Here is a 15,808-nt window from a genome sequence, read left to right as displayed (position 1 = left end):
GGTGTCTGGCCGGCTGAATGCCGGCTATCCAAGCAGCGGGAGCTCCATGCCACAGCCAAAAAGTTCCACTGATTCGACGTTGCTAAGCTCCAAAGCAAACAGTCGCTGGCGCTCGCGGCTGGGAAGCGCGTCAACTCCAGCTTCTCCAAAGCTTTCACCCCAAGCGTCATTGCACCGCATCCACCCACGCCAGGTGATGCATCGCCTGTCGCTGCTGCTATACTGACCGTCGTGGCAATGGCGCCTGTGTCCGACAGCAATTACTTTGCCTCCCTAGACGAGTGCCTGTCTGGGGAACGGATACTTCTGTGAGGATTCGAGTCTCGACGGTGATGTACGAATTCGCTGACCCTGCTTCATAGGTCGTGGAAACATGTTGCCACTGCACTCTCAGACGAATCCGGCAGACGACAGACCAGCGCGGCTGTTGCCGACTTTCTGGCCGACGAATACGTCCATTCGCTCTTGAAAGATCCGTCAGCCGCCTTTGCGCCGCCCAACGATGCTACCAGGAAGGAATTCGAGACAAAAACGGCACCAATAAATGTCACGTCTGCCTCAGCAAACAAGGCCGACGTCAAGGCAGTCAAGGAGGACGCTGAATGGTTGAGCAAGAATGCCAAGGTCAACCTTGTCACTGCACTTCGAATCGCTGTGCTCGAGTTTCAGTCGCGAGCCTCTCAACACTTAACCGGGCCTCTCTCTACACAAGATGCAACAAACTTGCAGGAAGCCGCGGGGCTACAGAATGGGCAGGGCGGTACCTTGCTGGCTGATCTGGGCGCTGCTCCCGCGCTCGACTCCGACGAGATATCTGCCGAGTTCGCCAAGATCGGCTCCAGACACCGTCGCCTTTTCGACATACTCTTAACTGAGTGCCGGTCGTTTATGATGACGATGGACTACATATACTCGATCAAACTCTATGGCCGACTCCCAATCTCCACAGCGAGAAAACTCGCGAAGCTGGCCACGCTGTATAAGCTGAAAGAGACCACGCGCGCAAAAGAGGAGGCGACCACGCTATTGCCAGCGTATTTGAAGATTGTCGGCAGCTGCATGGGAGCAATTGAGTCTGGCCTGGGATCGTTGACTGACGATAAAGCAATCTTGACTGAGGAAATCGAACTCGAATGGTTCCGCAGCCTCCTGACGGAGATTGTACACTCGCTTTCAGTTATCTTCCAGATCGTTGACCACCTCGGCAGCGACTTCCCGCCCTCTGGCTCCATAAACCAGTGGTTCTCTCTGATGGACACATACACTTTCTTCGATTCGATCCAACCGATTCACCCGAGGATCGCCGAGTTGATTCCCCCGCTCAAGTCTCTCGCCGTAGCCGTCTCTATCGGTCTCCTGAAGCCGGCGCGGTCTCTGACTTTTCTCACCGAGCGAGAAGAGGATCCCACATTACCCGAGGACTCATATGACGCCTACCCGCTCCTCTCGGACGTCTTGGAGCAGGTACACAAGTGCATCATCAATGCGGCAAGCGTGGACTGCGATGCTGCGACACCAGCCATCTTCGCATGGACCTTGCTGCTTCACCGCATGAATGTGTCGTATCAAAATCGAACCGAGAAGCGTGATAATCTGCTGCAACAGAACGCACGGGAGAACTTCGAGTCCGGGGGCGTCATCCGCCCTACTGGAAGACGGAACTCAGCCGGAAGCATCTTCTCGATTGAGTCTTCGAAGTTCGACGGCTTCCTCGAGAACTCTACCGCCTCCAAGGATCTTCAAGTGGTGGAGCAACTTGCTTCTAGTGTCACTTCCCATGGCAAGGTTTTCAACATCATGTCAAGCATGGCATCTGGATTGGGACCCTCTTTCGAAGGAAGCATGTCGCCGCTGCTCAGCTCCCGCATTCGAGCTGTTCTGCTAGAGCTTCTGAAGGTCTCCTATCCGGTCGTCGGATATCAGTCTGAACCCCTCAGCACCTTACTTGCAGTCCTATCGATGGGGCGGGACTACTGGGACCTTTCTTCTGACGAAGCTCTTCCCGCATCGCACGACATCCTCGCCTCAATGACTCACGATGACTACCTGATGCAGTTTTACTTTCAGCAAGCTCTGGATCGCTTCCCTTATGAGTTCACGCCGTTCATATCCCTGTGCAAGAGCCTCTGTACAGCGGCAACGCCTGACGAAGAGGAGCACCCAGACTTGATACTCAGCCTTCTGCGCAAGACCCCATCCCTGACGTTTGTCTTGCCTGATGACTTCCAGGCATACGAGTTGGTGCAAGAAGACGAGAACACCAACTCGTTTTGTCTACTTGAGGACATTCCGTTGATTACCCTATCATCATCATGGAAGAGGAGGTACATGGAGGACGATGCTTACAGGATACCAGCCGGGGCTTATGGTCGATTCATCACAGACACAGGTCGGGTTGTGCTAATGGATTTTCCACACTCGACGCTGTCTCTCCTTGGACGGCAGCTTGAAATCAATCTCATGAAGGAAGGCTACCGCTCGGAGCTAAACATGCTGCAGCCTGAAGAAGTCGTCGAAGTCGTATCGCTGCTGGCCACTCTGCTGCGTGTGGAGTATCTGAGGTCTACCAACACGAACGGCAACATGTCCCTCGTACAAAAGGACAGTGACCTATTGCACGAGATGAGCAAGCACATCAGCGGCGGCAGGGACATCGTCACCGTCGTCTGTGAGACCATGGACCATTTCATGCAGGACGAATTGGCGATGGCTGAAGAGGCCGCTGTCAACGTTCTCACTGCATGTGTGAAGTTCCTGGATGCAATCGTGCCTGTGCAACCCAGCCGCGTTTGGTCTTATTTGGCCCGAAGCGAGCTGCTCAGCTCAGATTCACGAGCTGGAAAAATGGCCAAGATCACTGGCACCCTCGACCTGGTCTCGGAAAGATTCAATTTTCTCACGTCATGTCTGTTGTTTTTCTCAGGACTCATCGACACAGCGATGCACTCCGCTGTTCAGCGCCGGGCCGGAAACAGGTACACGGGACGGCAAAAAGCCGAGTCCAACCCCTGGCTGGGTACGGCCGACAAAGTGCTTTCCAGAGTGAGCGTTTCGATCGCACACGCCTCGATCGATGTCTTTGAAAGCTCGTCAACCTGGCGATTTGAATCCGATGTCAATCGACTCGCGTTGCTAGATGCCGTCGTACCCGTTCTGGACAAGTTGGTGCTTTATAGCTACCATATGGGAGAATCGGCCAGCACAGAGAACCTGACGTCTTGCCTTCGGGCGGCTGCATCTTATATCGTCGACTGTTTCATGTCTCCAGCAACCGGCACCCTGAGATTCCAGCCCATCCTCAGTTCTCTGATTGCGGGCTTCGTTGCTGGCAACTCGACGCTGTATCCTATACGTACCAGGATTGTCCGGGGACAGCTGATCTCTACACTCAAGCTGTCCACCACTCTACTTCGGGCAGCCAATTACACGGAACAGTCGACCACCACGTTCGAGACGTATCTTTTCAAGAGTTCGACGCTGTTGGCACGGTTATGTGCCGTCTCGGACCTACTTCGCACCCCTGCCATCGTCCTGCTGGAGGCCCTCGTGGTCAACGCTGGCAAGTCTGCGTCAGAGCCGCCGTCTCTGCTCGGTTATCTTGGTCCCGAGTTTTCCAAGTCGTTCCTGCAGCTTCTATCCGGCCTTGGCAAACCCCTTGCCTTGACGCATGATGCTCAAGTGACTTGGCGCTTCTTCTCGTCCATCCTGAGGAATCGGCAACAGTGGATGTCTAACTGCCTTCTCACTGGCCAGACACCTCGGGAAGCTATGAAGCAAGGAAGCAAGGCGAGTGAGCTTTCTGCTGACTCAGTCTTTGCTGAAGCCTTGGCGAAGCTACGGAGGCTGAAAGACCTTGATGGAATTGAGGCCCTCGCAATCTTAGACTTTGTCGCATCGGCGCAAAATTATTGGCCGTGGACGGTTTTTACGCTTCTAAAAGACACAACCTACGTGGACGGACTCCGGGCTTACGTGCGAAAGCTTGAGCCGTCTCACCTGACCGTCAAGACAGACGCTGTCGGAACCAGCATTGATGCTAGAATAGCGGCATATGTCGCGGAGACCCTGGCTATGCAGCTGTATCACTCACGGCACCAAAGCAACGCTGACGGACTGGCAAAAGCCCTAGTGACAGACCTTGATTACTTCCTACGCGATGGTATAGAGGTCGCCGGCTACAACAAGTCGCTTCACAGCAATTTCGCCAAAAACTTCTCCAACAAATACTTTGGCTGCGCCGTAGCAAACTTCAAGCGCACGGGACTCGAACCTGGAGAGCTGGGCAACAACTACTACTATGATTTGGACCGCGCGGACGATATGCTAAGGTTTGATCCTGGCTGGTTGGGCAAAAAGGACAATGGCTTCAAGAACGAGATGGAGCTTGCGAACGCAAACCTTTCCCTTGTCGACGCGCAAATAGTGAGTTTGCCCCCGTCCTATTCTCTGTTCACACTGTTGACCCATGGCTTAGGCCCTCTTCCACGCCTGGGAGTTCCTGCTTGTAGAGCTCAGCACGTGCTTGCCGACAAACGAGACGGTCGTGCGACAGATGCTTCAGGTTGCGCAACAATGTCTAAATGCGAATCAGAGCGCGACAGGACCAGAGAGCATCTTTGTCAAATTGGTCGCTGCAAGGGCTGACCTGGCTCTCGTCCTGGTGCAGCGACTTGTCAAATCGTCTATTGCTGTTAAGGACATCAACCAACTCCTCGAGACTTTAGTCGCAACGATACGCGGCGTCGAGGAGCCGCTGGCGCAGGAATCTGCGGCGTATTATCGCACCTTGTTGAAGTGCCTGTTCGTTACCCTACGGGCTTATTCATTGACAGATCAGAAAGCTGCGTCCGACTCGTCAGTGGAGCTGGAGAGCTCGGCAACAGATGTCACGCAAACCATTCTCAACATCCTAGACCACGTCGTCTGCAAAGGGTTCCGGGCTCTGGTCAGTCTCATTCATGAAAACGACGCAGAAGTGATACCAGAAGACCTCGCACTCTTGACGGCCATATTGCAGGCCAGCGTGGGCCTTCCCACCATTGAGCAGTCACAAACTCAAGTCATGAACATTGTGGCTTCCCACGACGCCGTCCATGCGGCAATAGCACTGTTCTCGTGGGCCGACAAGCTCGCTCAGCAAGGCGATCCGGTCTATGGAGAGTTGAGCATACTTTTCCTCTTGGAGCTGTCGACCCTGCCGCTGGTTGCCGAGCAGCTGGCATGTGACGGCGTCCTCAGCAGTTTGTTGTCCGCGAACCTAGCCAAGTATATGCTCAAGGCCGAAATCTCCCCCTATGCCGACGCCCCAGTGGCTCAGCGCTGCTACGCGATATGGGCAAAGGGTCTACTGCCGTTCATGCTCAACTTACTCGCATCCCTGGGCGCTACCATCGCACCAGAGGTCGCGTATGTGCTGAACCAGTTTTCACACCTACTCGAATCCAGCGTGGATCGATTCGAAGCACCAGGTCTGAACCGGACAGCGTCGAGATCCAGGCCTCATTATGTCACGCTGCTAGCAACATCTGAGATTCACTCTCTGGCACTGTTGACTCGCATTCTGGCGGTCTTGCGCATCAACAACTCGCGCGACATTCCTGCCGTCGAGTGGGACGCGACGGGCCTGTTGGAGAATGTCGACTTTTGGCTCTCTGGCAAGCGGCTGCTCAGAGAGCGGCTGCTGCCTCTGGGAGCTCGAGAAGTAGAGTGGAGGAATATCAAGGTATCCGGGGCGGCTGGAGGGCAGCACGACAACGTGCTTGAGCAGAAGGTCGTGTCGCAGCTGGAGACTGTTAGGGATGTCTTGAGCGAAGCGCTTGAATCATGAGCGCCCAGCGTTTCGTTTTTGGAGATGTAGAGAAGCTCATCGGAACCGCTGGATAGAGGGACTCAAACGGAAATTGGCGTTGGGGAGCAGAGGGATGCATAGCACGACCGTGCAGAGACGCATACGGGATTCATCGGTACTTTGCGCTGATGGTTCGTGCGGTGGGACGCGTGCTACTTACTTAGGATGCGGATATGCCGCTGAACACAATCAGTTGAAGGCATCTACTTGACAACGTGCACAGCTGTGAGGACCATGTGGTGCGGTATTCATTTATGCCCGCCGGCCCTTCTCTTTCGAATTCGTGGCGATGATAGAAATACAAGCGCAGGCTGCAGCACGAGGCAAAGCAGCCGGAGCCTTTGCATACGGGCCATCCGACAACACTGTCCCCGATGTCCCTGTGCAACAAGCGTATATCGTACATGGACCAGGCGCACGCGGTCGACTCACGCGCCGAGCACCTGGATGCAGCACCTAGACCGACGGTGCCAGTCACACAACCCTCATCCGGGGGTTGGTTATTGTCCCCCGTGTAACCACCCGCTCCGCCCCGTCCCCGTCCCCAGCCGCCGCTGCGGCCACCGTCGCGGGCCATATTTGCTTGCCCTCCCTTCCCCCCTGGGGAGTGGTGTACCCAAGATGATCTTCAGCCAGCGCGCGCGCATGCGGGCGCTTCCGTCCCCGCCAACACCCCCCGCCCCTCCCCTTCCTTGCCGTTATTATTTCTGCATCTGCTGGGTGATTTGGGCGTTGTGCTCCTGGAAGCGCTCGCTGACGCGCTGCTGCGTGGCCATCCACTTGAGGACGCAGCGGTTGATGCAGCCGTTCTCGCGCGAGGACAGCGCCTTGGACGTGAAGTCGTCGACGCACGAGTTGAAGCAGTGCTCGACGAGACCGCCGAAAGCCTGTAGCCGTTGAGTTAGCTGCTGCTGCCGCCACCGCCACTGCTGCTGCGAGAAGTAAGACCTTCCCCTCTCCCCTGGGGTCCCCTCCGCCGCTGCACGCGCGTTCGAGCCCGGAACGCCATTGTAAGAGAGGAGGAGGAGGAAAAGGGGGGAAGGTATGTGCTGCGAGATAGAGAAAGACGTACGCCCATGAACTCCTTGACCTGGCGCTTCTGCATGCGCTGCTCCAGCGTGCGCTGCTCCGAGGCTGTTAACCTGCCATTCGTTGTTAGCAACCGATTGCGCCCTTTGTCACTGGGGAGGACAAGAGTCGAGCGTACATGTCCATGGTGGCTGTGGCTGGGGGTGGGTGAAGAGCAAAAGCGTCGTTTGGGGAGCGAGCGAGGATAGCTTGGCGGATGGGACGAAGGTGTCGTCGGCTCAGCCAGCTGCTCTGGGCTTGAAATTTCGCTACGGAACGGCGCTTGTCGCGATAAGCGCGACCGGGGGCTGCTTATCGGCAAAAGCGGCGCATTATCGTTTTCGCGTATGCCGAATGACTCAGCAATCCAGCGAGGGCCGCTTATTACTATCCGTGCTGTAAGGAGGGGGACTTGGGGGAGCAAGGGGAGGAGGTGCTAGCCAAGCAGCCTGGCCCGCCGTTCGCAGGCGACAAGTTACGACCAGACAGACTCCATGAGTGCCGCCAGCGCCATGCCACCTGTAGCTCTCACCAGCCAAGCAACTCAGCCACAGCCGCGAGGAGGGGTCTGTTCGTCCACGCCTGGGCTCCAAGTTGACCTGGCGCTAGCCACCAACACCTCGTATCTCTGTCATGGATGGAGGCGACTGCTCGTATCAAGACCGTCTCTGCATGACTTTTACCCCTCACTCGCCAGCTGAAAAGCTCGTGGAAGCTCTGCGCTCGTGCGTGGCATCGCGCGGGTGCATGCTCCTTGCCCACCACGTTTGGCCCAGCCGGCGACGGGAGCGGACGCCATGATCTTCGCGGCTTCCAAAAATGGATCTTGCAGGGTTTGGAGATGCAGCAAGATTCGCCGCCCAAACACGTCAGAGGCCCTTAGCTCACGTTTTTTTTTGTCTTTCCCTTGTCCTTTGTTTCCGCCCCCCCGCCCCCCTCGGGGCCCGCCTCTCCATGCCGATCCAGAGGGGGAGGGGCGAGATGCCCTGAAGATCGACGTGTACTTTGCGCGCGTGGCCGGGACTGCGTCGTGGAGCCTTTGAGGTATGTGTACCTACCAACTGCGTGGTGCCTATTCCATTCACCTGGTGGTTGTGATCCGCAGAGTCGGCTCGCGCCGGGGCATAAATGGGCGCAGAGAGGGATGAGTGTGGCCAATGCCCGCTTGCCATGACCGACGTCGCATGGTACGACGGTCATCTACGGTTCGCGTGCGTGGCAGCGCTGGGGGACGCGGCATGGCAAAAGGTATGCGGGGGCCGGATAGACAATCGGCATTGTCCGGGAGATATGGAATCTGTTGTTCGCACATTGCGCCAGGTCAGCCATCAGCAGAGCAGGACCAGCAAGTCGAACATGCAGGGCGGGAGACATGGCTTTCGACAACATGGCAGACAGATGCGCCGATACGAGAATCCGCATGGCTGGCGTTGGTGCCTGTAGGCTGACGAAACACCGCCCACGCTCTGCTCATGGCGAGACGGGCACGATTTGGTACCTGGCGGCCTGGGACGGTAAGATGGAGACTGCCAGGTATACGCTTGCCACGACTGGCCAGGTGTCGGGAAGTTTTATTATGAGGGCGAGCGGGCCGCATATGACCCGGAGCCTACTGGGTACTAATAAGGTAGGTTGGTGCTGTCGACAGCAGGTTCGCTGGGATCATGCCACTGGCCGGGACTCGTGGTACCAAGTTCGCAGTTGGGTCCCAACACGAAGGGCGTGCTCGGTCCCGTTATGGATGCGGTTGCGGGCGCCGTTTCCATCGACAAAGCTGTGGCGTTCAGCCTGTTCCGTGCCGCGCCGTCGTCTTCAAGCCAGGTACTGAGCGTCCCTAGTGCCGAGCATATCCTCTCGAGAGTGTCAAAGTCATGACAACAGCAGGCTCGCACACGATACACGATGGGTACGACATGTGCTGCATCCGGACATCACCACGCATCGGCGCCAGCGCCCACCGAACCCGTGGGCCCGGCGCCCTTTGGCGTGCTCTGCATACCCGTAGCGTCTGTTGGTGGCTTATTCCGCCCCGTACCCTAGCTTGGAGCATGAGGTGGTGTCCGCTCATCAGACCGTGGTCAGGTTCGGGGCGATTGATCTGGGACACAGTGCTCTGGACTTACAACGGTACCTTGGCACCATGTGCCGTTTCGGTTCTCGCCTGGGATACACCTCGTAAACAAAGAAGGGAAAAAGTGGCTTGTTTGCCGCCTGTCTCTGATTGAGCAGCCCGTCATTGGCCACTCACCCCATAGTGCCGGGCGACGACGGGACGCGAACAGGGAGGCCCTGTGGACGGGCGACGATACCCGAGAAAGTCGGGCGAGGTTCCAGTCCAGGCTCGAGCAGCCCCCGTTCGAGGCAGACGGCGACGGTGCTCAAGGTCCCTACGGTGTGCCTGCCCTGGCTTACCGAGGGGTACCTGGAGTGGCAGGCACATGATACACGTGAATGCAGTAGCTCAGATAGCTTCGATCTCGTTCCGGGCACGGCAGGCACCAAACCGGTTACCCGGGCCCCCCTGGGCTGGGCTGGGCTGGGCTGGGCTGCACGTTGCACTGCAAGACTGCGCAGCTGGCGGGCCATCATCAATCCAGCCATCCATCGATCCGTCCACCCTGCGAGCCCTCCCTCGCCCAGTCGATCCAATGGGCTTTCATGTACCCCAGGTAGCACCAGCGCGCGAATCCCTCCCCCGGGCAAGACAGACAGCCCTCAAACCAAGCTCGACGGCCTGCGCTGCGCCGATCCTGGCCTGCCCTCCCCAAAATTACATCGTCGCAGCCTGGTTTCAACGTCATTCGCCCGGGCCCTGTCAATGTGTTTCCCTGCGCCCGCCCCCAGACCGGGCCAGACCCAGGACACTGCCGGGGCGCGCCCACGGGGAAGAGAAGGGGACAGGGGAAGAATCAAGAATGGAAAACACCGGCGCGGCGTCGTCTGGACGACACAGGACGAGTCTCGCAAAGGGAGAACAGAACAAGCCGGGGAGAGGCGAGGGAGAGCTTGAATGAAGCAGCGAGACAAGCCAGGGCTCAAGAGGCCCAAGCCTCGTTCAGCTCCACGCGAGGGATTTGTCCTGCGACTGCCTGCTGCTGCTGCTGCTGCTGGTACCGCGTCCCGTCTCTGGAGAATCCCGCGTCACTGCCACCGTCTATGCCGCACACAGGAACGGCTCCTAGGTTGACTATCCGTCGCCATGGGGTGCGTCGAGTCTCTGCGTCTAAATGCGGCCCCTCCCCACTAGGCTGTGGCCTTGCCTGGCCTGAGAAAACCCAGGCTGACTAGAGTTGACGGGATGCACGAAGTAGGTAGTAATACCTGCAGTAAAAGCAGCCTCATCAGCAAAGTTCTGTGTCGCACAGGTTCCATGCCGCTGGCTTTGCTGTTGCTGTCGCCACAGGCCGCCACCAACAGCGCCTGAGATGCGCATCAGGCATAATCATGACATATGGCGACTGCCATGGCAAGCAACGGAGTGGCCACTGCTGCGCGGTAATATTGAAGTACTGTACTGTACTGCCTGCCCAGAAGACGAGAGCCGCACGCACCCACGCACCCACGCACACGCACACACGCACACGCACCTGAAGCACCGGGCTGAGTAGTTGGCAAGCTGGGTGGTCCATTTTGACGGTCCAAACGGTGGTAGGTCTGGTACTTACAGTGGGTGTACCTACCTTTCCCTGCCCAGGGAGGGGACGACGCTTGCTCCCCCACCAGACCATTAGTACCTAGTGACCGCCAGGCCAACCTGAGGTGAACCAGACCCGGCCAGGAGGCCGGGCCAGGCCATGCCGCCCAAGCCTCCCACCATGGACTGGACCAAGAAACGGGACCGTGGTGGAGGTTATGTGCTCTGTAGGCAGGCTGTAAGGTAGGCGGGCTCCCACGCTCCACTCCATGCTTCAGCGCTAAGGTAGGTGGCCCAGTGGAGCGCCCGCCCACTTCACCTCACCTAGCCAGCCGGACCCGACAGCGCCTGCCCGCGCTTCCGTCACACCCCGTTCTGGCGCCGCGCTTGCTTCAGGTCGTACCTACTGCACTAACCTACCACCTCCAGCACGTCAAGCTCCAGGTGCCCAACCTACGGGGAGGCTTAGTACTAGGTTGCCCGCCAGCGGAACTTTGTACGGGCGGGCTGGGAGCACAGCAGGGCACTGGACCTTGGGGCAGGTCATCTCAGCCACAGGAGGCCGATCCGCTGCCGTCTCTCACCTAACCGCCCGCCCAGCCCAAACCTTGCTGCGCGGCCTCGCACAGCACCTCAACCTTCGCACCTCATCTCGCCGCCTGCTGCTTTCATCACCGGCCACTTCCCTCTCACAGAGGCGCCCGCGCACGACGCTCCGCAACCCGCGCCTCGCACCACTCCTTTTCGTCCGTCGCCGACATCGCGCTCCTCGAGGCAATCGCATCCTCTCCATGCCGCTCGTCCGCAGAACAGACTCCCGGCCGCCTCCTCGACCATAGACGCTAGCTTCCCTGCTCCGACTGCCACTCGACGCGGCTTGGATAGTCGACGCAATTCACGATCGCTCGCTGGGCCTGGCACCAACGACGTCTCGGCGACCGCTCCTCGCGCACGACACAGCCCAGCTTCATTGCATCCGCCCCTCGCGACTCGCTGCCTTTTGCGTTTTGTCCTCGCGAAACCCCCGTCCGTTAGCGACAGCACGCCCATGACGGATTGATTGTCCGGCCGTCATCGCACTCAACAGCCACAACCCGGAATTGCCTCAGCGTCCAGCTTCGTCGCCGCGCCCACCTGGCGTCGAGTCGGTCCGTGGCAGGCACCCTGAGCCGGGTTATCAACCATCTACTGGCGGTCGTGTGTCCCGTACTGCGTCCCCATCCTCGCTCGAGACCGGACGACGGACGGACAACATGGCGTCTGCCGTCCCCACGGCCAACCAGGCTGGCCAGTCGAGCCAACCGCCGCCCGGTGCGACGCCCGCATCGCCGCCGAACAAGCGCGACCTCAAGTCATGGTGGAAGGGCTTCAAGCTACCTTCCAAACACCAGGAAGCTACAGGTACAGTCCCCCGGCTCATTTGTATTGCCGCGCCGTGCATGGGCCGGCTGGGCTCCCCCGCGCTCGCCCGTGTCAAGCGCCCGTGCTGGGATCTTGCTGGTGGCTATGGAAACGAGGCACCTCTTTCGGCAGCCGCCGACGCAACCCCCTCGTCCTTGTGCTTGAGCCGCGTTCCACCGTTGCAGCACGACGTCGCGACACGACGACCAGTGTCTTCGCTGGGGATGCACCAGCGGCTTTATGGCATCGGCTTGCAAGCCTTCAGCTAATGGCATTGCCATTTCATCATTTTTGTCCCCCCCCGCCCGTGCCTGGAGGCTGACCACCTGTTAGAATCAAAAGCTCCGGGCATCTTTGGGGTGCCTCTGCGACAAAGTATAACGTACGCCAATGTTGCCATCTCGCTCATCGACGAGAACGGCCAGAGCTACATTTACGGATATGTTCCGATTGTTGTAGCCAAGTGCGGTGTCTTCTTGAAGGAGAAAGGTATGTCCCAGCCCTCCTCTAGGTTCCCAAGCACGGTGTCAGAGTCCTGACCGCAATGGCAGCCACTGGTGTCGAAGGCATCTTTCGCCTGAGTGGCTCCGAGAAGCGCATCAAGGAGCTTAAGTCCATATTTGACTCCCCGGATCGATACGGCAAAGGCCTCGTCTGGGATGGCTACACCGTTCACGACGCCGCCAACGTGCTCCGTCGGTACCTCAATGATCTTCCAGAGCCCGTGGTGCCCTTGGACCTCTACGAGAAGTTCCGCGAACCTCTTCGCGGAGCGACCAAGCAGGCTGTTGGCGATCTCGAAGGGCCACAATTTGTGGACAACTTCGACGAGAATGCGGCCATTCAAAAGTACCAGCAGCTCATTACCGAGTTGCCCCCGCTGAACAAACAGCTGCTTCTCTACATTCTCGACCTCCTAGCCGTCTTCGCCGCCAAGTCGGACGAGAACCGGATGAACTCGCAAAACCTCGCTGCCATTTTCCAACCCGGCATGCTGTCGCATCCGGCACATGCCATGGCCCCCGAGGAGTACAGGCTGAACCAATGTGTGCTCATCTTCCTGATTGAGAATCAGGACCACTTCCTCATTGGCATGCAAGGCACAGCTGCCGACGAGGAGACCAAGAAGGAGGTCGAGTCGGGAACACCGACAGGGCCCTTGACACCCAATCCCAACAAAACCTCGGGCGGCCTCGATAGATCCGCGTCCAATGCCAGCGCGGGCGCAACGAGCGTGCGCCGAGATGGTAAGGTCCGAAGGAACCGGTCAGTATCGTCGCGGCACTCTCGGCAGGAGGAAAACACGACGCCTAATAGCCCAGCCCTGGTCGCGACCACACCCACGGGCGGATTGGGTAGGAGCAACACCGTACCGTCGAAACGGTCCCCGGCACTGGCTGGCGGCAAGTTCAAGAGAGGCGGCGACAACGCCGGCCATCAATCTCCTGCCCGCGTGGAGCCCATGACTCCCGTACGCGCGACCATCGTCGAGAATGAGCAGGCGTACAGCTCGAGTCCCGCGCCCGCGACCATGGGGGCTGCGAATCCGTCCGTGGAGCGAAGCACGGCTGCGGGCTTCAGTCAGGAGCGATTGCTTGAGGTGCCCAACGAGGCCGCAACGCCACCGCCCAGGGAGAGGAACCTGCCGAGCCTGTTCCAAAGATCGTCGCCGGCGGATGCGACTGAGAAGAGGCAGCCAAACAAGCTGAAGAAGAAGCGCATACCGGGCGCCCTCAATCTGAGCGCCCAGAGCTCGGCGGCTTCCTTGACCCATTCTAACGCGGCGTCGCCGGGCCAGGAGGTTCCCAACCCTGTGGACTCATTGCAGCATCTCTCTGAGGTCTCGCCGCCGCCGACCTCCAATCCGATATTGCACCCTGCCTCCCAATCGCTGGCTTCACCCTCACCCCTCCCTTTCCCGACGCCTATCTCGCAAGCGCCAGCCCAGCAGATATCCGAGCAAGGTCAGTCTCAGTCTCACCCTGCTCTCCCGCAACAGCCTAGCGACATGTCATCCGAAGGCACGCCTCGCCCTTCGAACCTCGCATCAAGCAGTAGTTTGCATCCCGATGACAATCTCCCCCGCGGGAGGAAGTCGCCCCCAACTTCTATTCACTCCTCGTCATTCAACGAGGGCTCCGACTTGGACCAAGGGCTCGATGAGCAGATTGCAGCACCGTCAGATAGCGCGGACAAGGAGAAGAAGAAGCGGTGGCGACTGTCAAGGACGAAGAAAGACGACAATGGTGGTTCGACAAGTTCAATGGCCACACCGCCGCAGGCGAATATTGGCTCCAACGACCATGCGGAAGTGAGCACCACGTCCATTGGCAGTGGAGCAAGCAAGCCGCGGAAGAGCTTCACCAACGAGGGCTCAGAACCCACAACTCTGGCCAGTATTGAGGGGCACGGGGGACAGGACGCCAGAGACAGTAACAGCACCAAAGAAGAGTCGAAAGGCCCTATAGGGTGGATACGAAACAAGTATCGCGAGGCCAAGGAGAATGCCGAGCAGCGACGAAATAAGTCGCCGCCGGCGGCCCCTGACCGCCAGGGGATCGGGGCAGTTTTGATGTCGCGCGGCAAGAGCCTGGATATGAAGCGTGAAAAGCGCGACGACGAAAAGCAGCCCGAGAAGAGTGTCGAGGAGTTGGCGGCTCCCAAACCAACGGTCACAACTGCAGAGGAACCTTCGAAAGAGACGCCCAAAGAAGTCCCCCAAGCCGCACTCGATGCTACTCCGGTGACAGCTAGCGCACACACGGCGGAGGCGCCGGCGGAGGCCCCGAGCACGACTTCCATCCCGGAACCAACGACCGAATCCAAGTCTGTTGCGTCACCTGAAGGGCCATTGGAGCCGGTGCCCGAGTCTCAACATGAGGAAGCTGCCGTCGTTGAGACGAAAGCAGAGGCCCAAGAAGCTCCCGTTCACCAAAACTAATGTTCGGCCAGCAACCCATCGGTCAGGACAGTCCATGCGACCCCTCGCTGAGCGTGTATTCGACGTTTGTTTCGGCATGTTTTACCTGGCACCCGCAGTCCATGGCAGTGGCTTGGGCGTTTATTCCCGTTTGAAGACAACACACCTGTTTGGCGTTTAGTGCAGAAAGGGGCTGCCTGGTCTGATGCTTTTTTTTGTCGATAGTGCACGCCAGACAGCCCCATGGATTGGTTTCTATGAGCTCGCGGATCGAGTCTCGATCGACGCGTGGCCGCCCTCTTGTGGTATTTGGGAACTCGGGACTACCCCCCAAGTCGTCCCCATCCGTGCCTTTGTTGCTTTTTAATAGCCCCTTATTTGTTCATGAACACTACACTGCAGTACACATATACACAACACCTGCGCGCGCGGCCTCTTCTTCTTCCTCTTCTTTTGTTTCTCTTCTTCTACTTCTTCTTCTTCACCCTTTCTTACTTTTGATATCATACACGCGCGCTCTCACAGCCTCGCACCGCCCGCCCCCCTTTTAAGACTACGGGAATGGGAAACGGAGAGAGAGGGGGGCACATCTGTGTGGCTAAGAGTGCGAGAGAGAGAGAGAGGAAAGAGCTCAGACGAGTGGTGGTGGGTGGTCAACGGAGCTGGGACGACTGTTTGGCGAGCGAAGAGAGTTGGACGGGCGGGTCAGAAATGGATATCTTTGTGTAATGTACGGGATACTAAAGAGATTACTCTATGGAAACACTTTTCTTCCCCCGACTGCGGTGGCGCTTTGCATGTTCGTTTGAACGCTGGGCGCTGGCATGACGCGTTGACATTTTAGGATGGGTCGAGGAGTCGAGACGTGCCCTGATCCTTTGTTGACGTCTACGATGGGAGCAGCAGATTTCTTGAGGCCTACAACGGGGGCCTGCGT

The 15,808-nt window shown here is 58.3% G+C and overlaps 3 protein-coding genes across 3 annotated transcripts; 2 read left to right on the top strand and 1 right to left on the bottom strand.

Moving 5' to 3' along the window:
- Positions 1-93: 93 nt before the first annotated feature.
- On the top strand, positions 94-6,062 carry JDV02_007386 (uncharacterized protein). The gene is made up of 3 exons (XM_047988875.1): positions 94-308; positions 363-4,422; positions 4,475-6,062. Exons 1-3 carry the CDS (start codon positions 238-240, stop codon positions 5,825-5,827), a joined length of 5,484 nt encoding a protein of 1,827 aa, XP_047844873.1. The 5' UTR covers positions 94-237; the 3' UTR covers positions 5,828-6,062.
- TIM9 (protein transporter tim9) lies at positions 6,052-7,366 on the bottom strand. The gene is made up of 3 exons (XM_047988874.1): positions 7,056-7,366; positions 6,921-6,990; positions 6,052-6,735 (listed from the first exon to the last, which is right to left on the bottom strand). Exons 1-3 carry the CDS (start codon positions 7,061-7,063, stop codon positions 6,550-6,552), a joined length of 264 nt encoding a protein of 87 aa, XP_047844872.1. The 5' UTR covers positions 7,064-7,366; the 3' UTR covers positions 6,052-6,549.
- Positions 7,367-11,181: 3,815 nt separating this feature from the next.
- Positions 11,182-15,771, top strand: SAC7 (GTPase activating protein (GAP) for Rho1p). The gene is made up of 3 exons (XM_047988873.1): positions 11,182-11,951; positions 12,285-12,440; positions 12,503-15,771. Exons 1-3 carry the CDS (start codon positions 11,804-11,806, stop codon positions 14,890-14,892), a joined length of 2,694 nt encoding a protein of 897 aa, XP_047844871.1. The 5' UTR covers positions 11,182-11,803; the 3' UTR covers positions 14,893-15,771.
- The last annotated feature ends 37 nt before the right edge of the window (positions 15,772-15,808 follow it).

Source organism: Purpureocillium takamizusanense, chromosome 7 (assembly GCF_022605165.1).
Source record: "Purpureocillium takamizusanense chromosome 7, complete sequence".
Classification (NCBI taxonomy): Eukaryota; Fungi; Ascomycota; class Sordariomycetes; order Hypocreales; family Ophiocordycipitaceae; genus Purpureocillium; species Purpureocillium takamizusanense.
The sequence above is the reverse complement of the archived record's forward strand: the minus strand, read 5'-3'. Positions and strand labels throughout refer to the sequence as shown.

What these genes read in the sequence shown, in the direction of transcription:
- TIM9 (XM_047988874.1), bottom strand. An exon ending in AGGTCAAGGAGTTCATGGGC is followed by an intron (nt 6,736 to 6,920) that starts GTACGTCTTTCT and finishes CAACGGCTACAG; the next exon opens with GCTTTCGGCGGTCTCGTCGA.
- SAC7 (XM_047988873.1), top strand. Translation starts at nt 11,804, where the DNA reads ATGGCGTCTGCCGTCCCCACGGCCAACCAGGCTGGCCAGTCGAGCCAA. An exon ending in CAAACACCAGGAAGCTACAG is followed by an intron (nt 11,952 to 12,284) that starts GTACAGTCCCCC and finishes ACCACCTGTTAG; the next exon opens with AATCAAAAGCTCCGGGCATC. An exon ending in TGTCTTCTTGAAGGAGAAAG is followed by an intron (nt 12,441 to 12,502) that starts GTATGTCCCAGC and finishes CCGCAATGGCAG; the next exon opens with CCACTGGTGTCGAAGGCATC.
- JDV02_007386 (XM_047988875.1), top strand. Translation starts at nt 238, where the DNA reads ATGGCGCCTGTGTCCGACAGCAATTACTTTGCCTCCCTAGACGAGTGC. An exon ending in TCTGGGGAACGGATACTTCT is followed by an intron (nt 309 to 362) that starts GTGAGGATTCGA and finishes CCTGCTTCATAG; the next exon opens with GTCGTGGAAACATGTTGCCA. An exon ending in CCCTTGTCGACGCGCAAATA is followed by an intron (nt 4,423 to 4,474) that starts GTGAGTTTGCCC and finishes CCCATGGCTTAG; the next exon opens with GCCCTCTTCCACGCCTGGGA.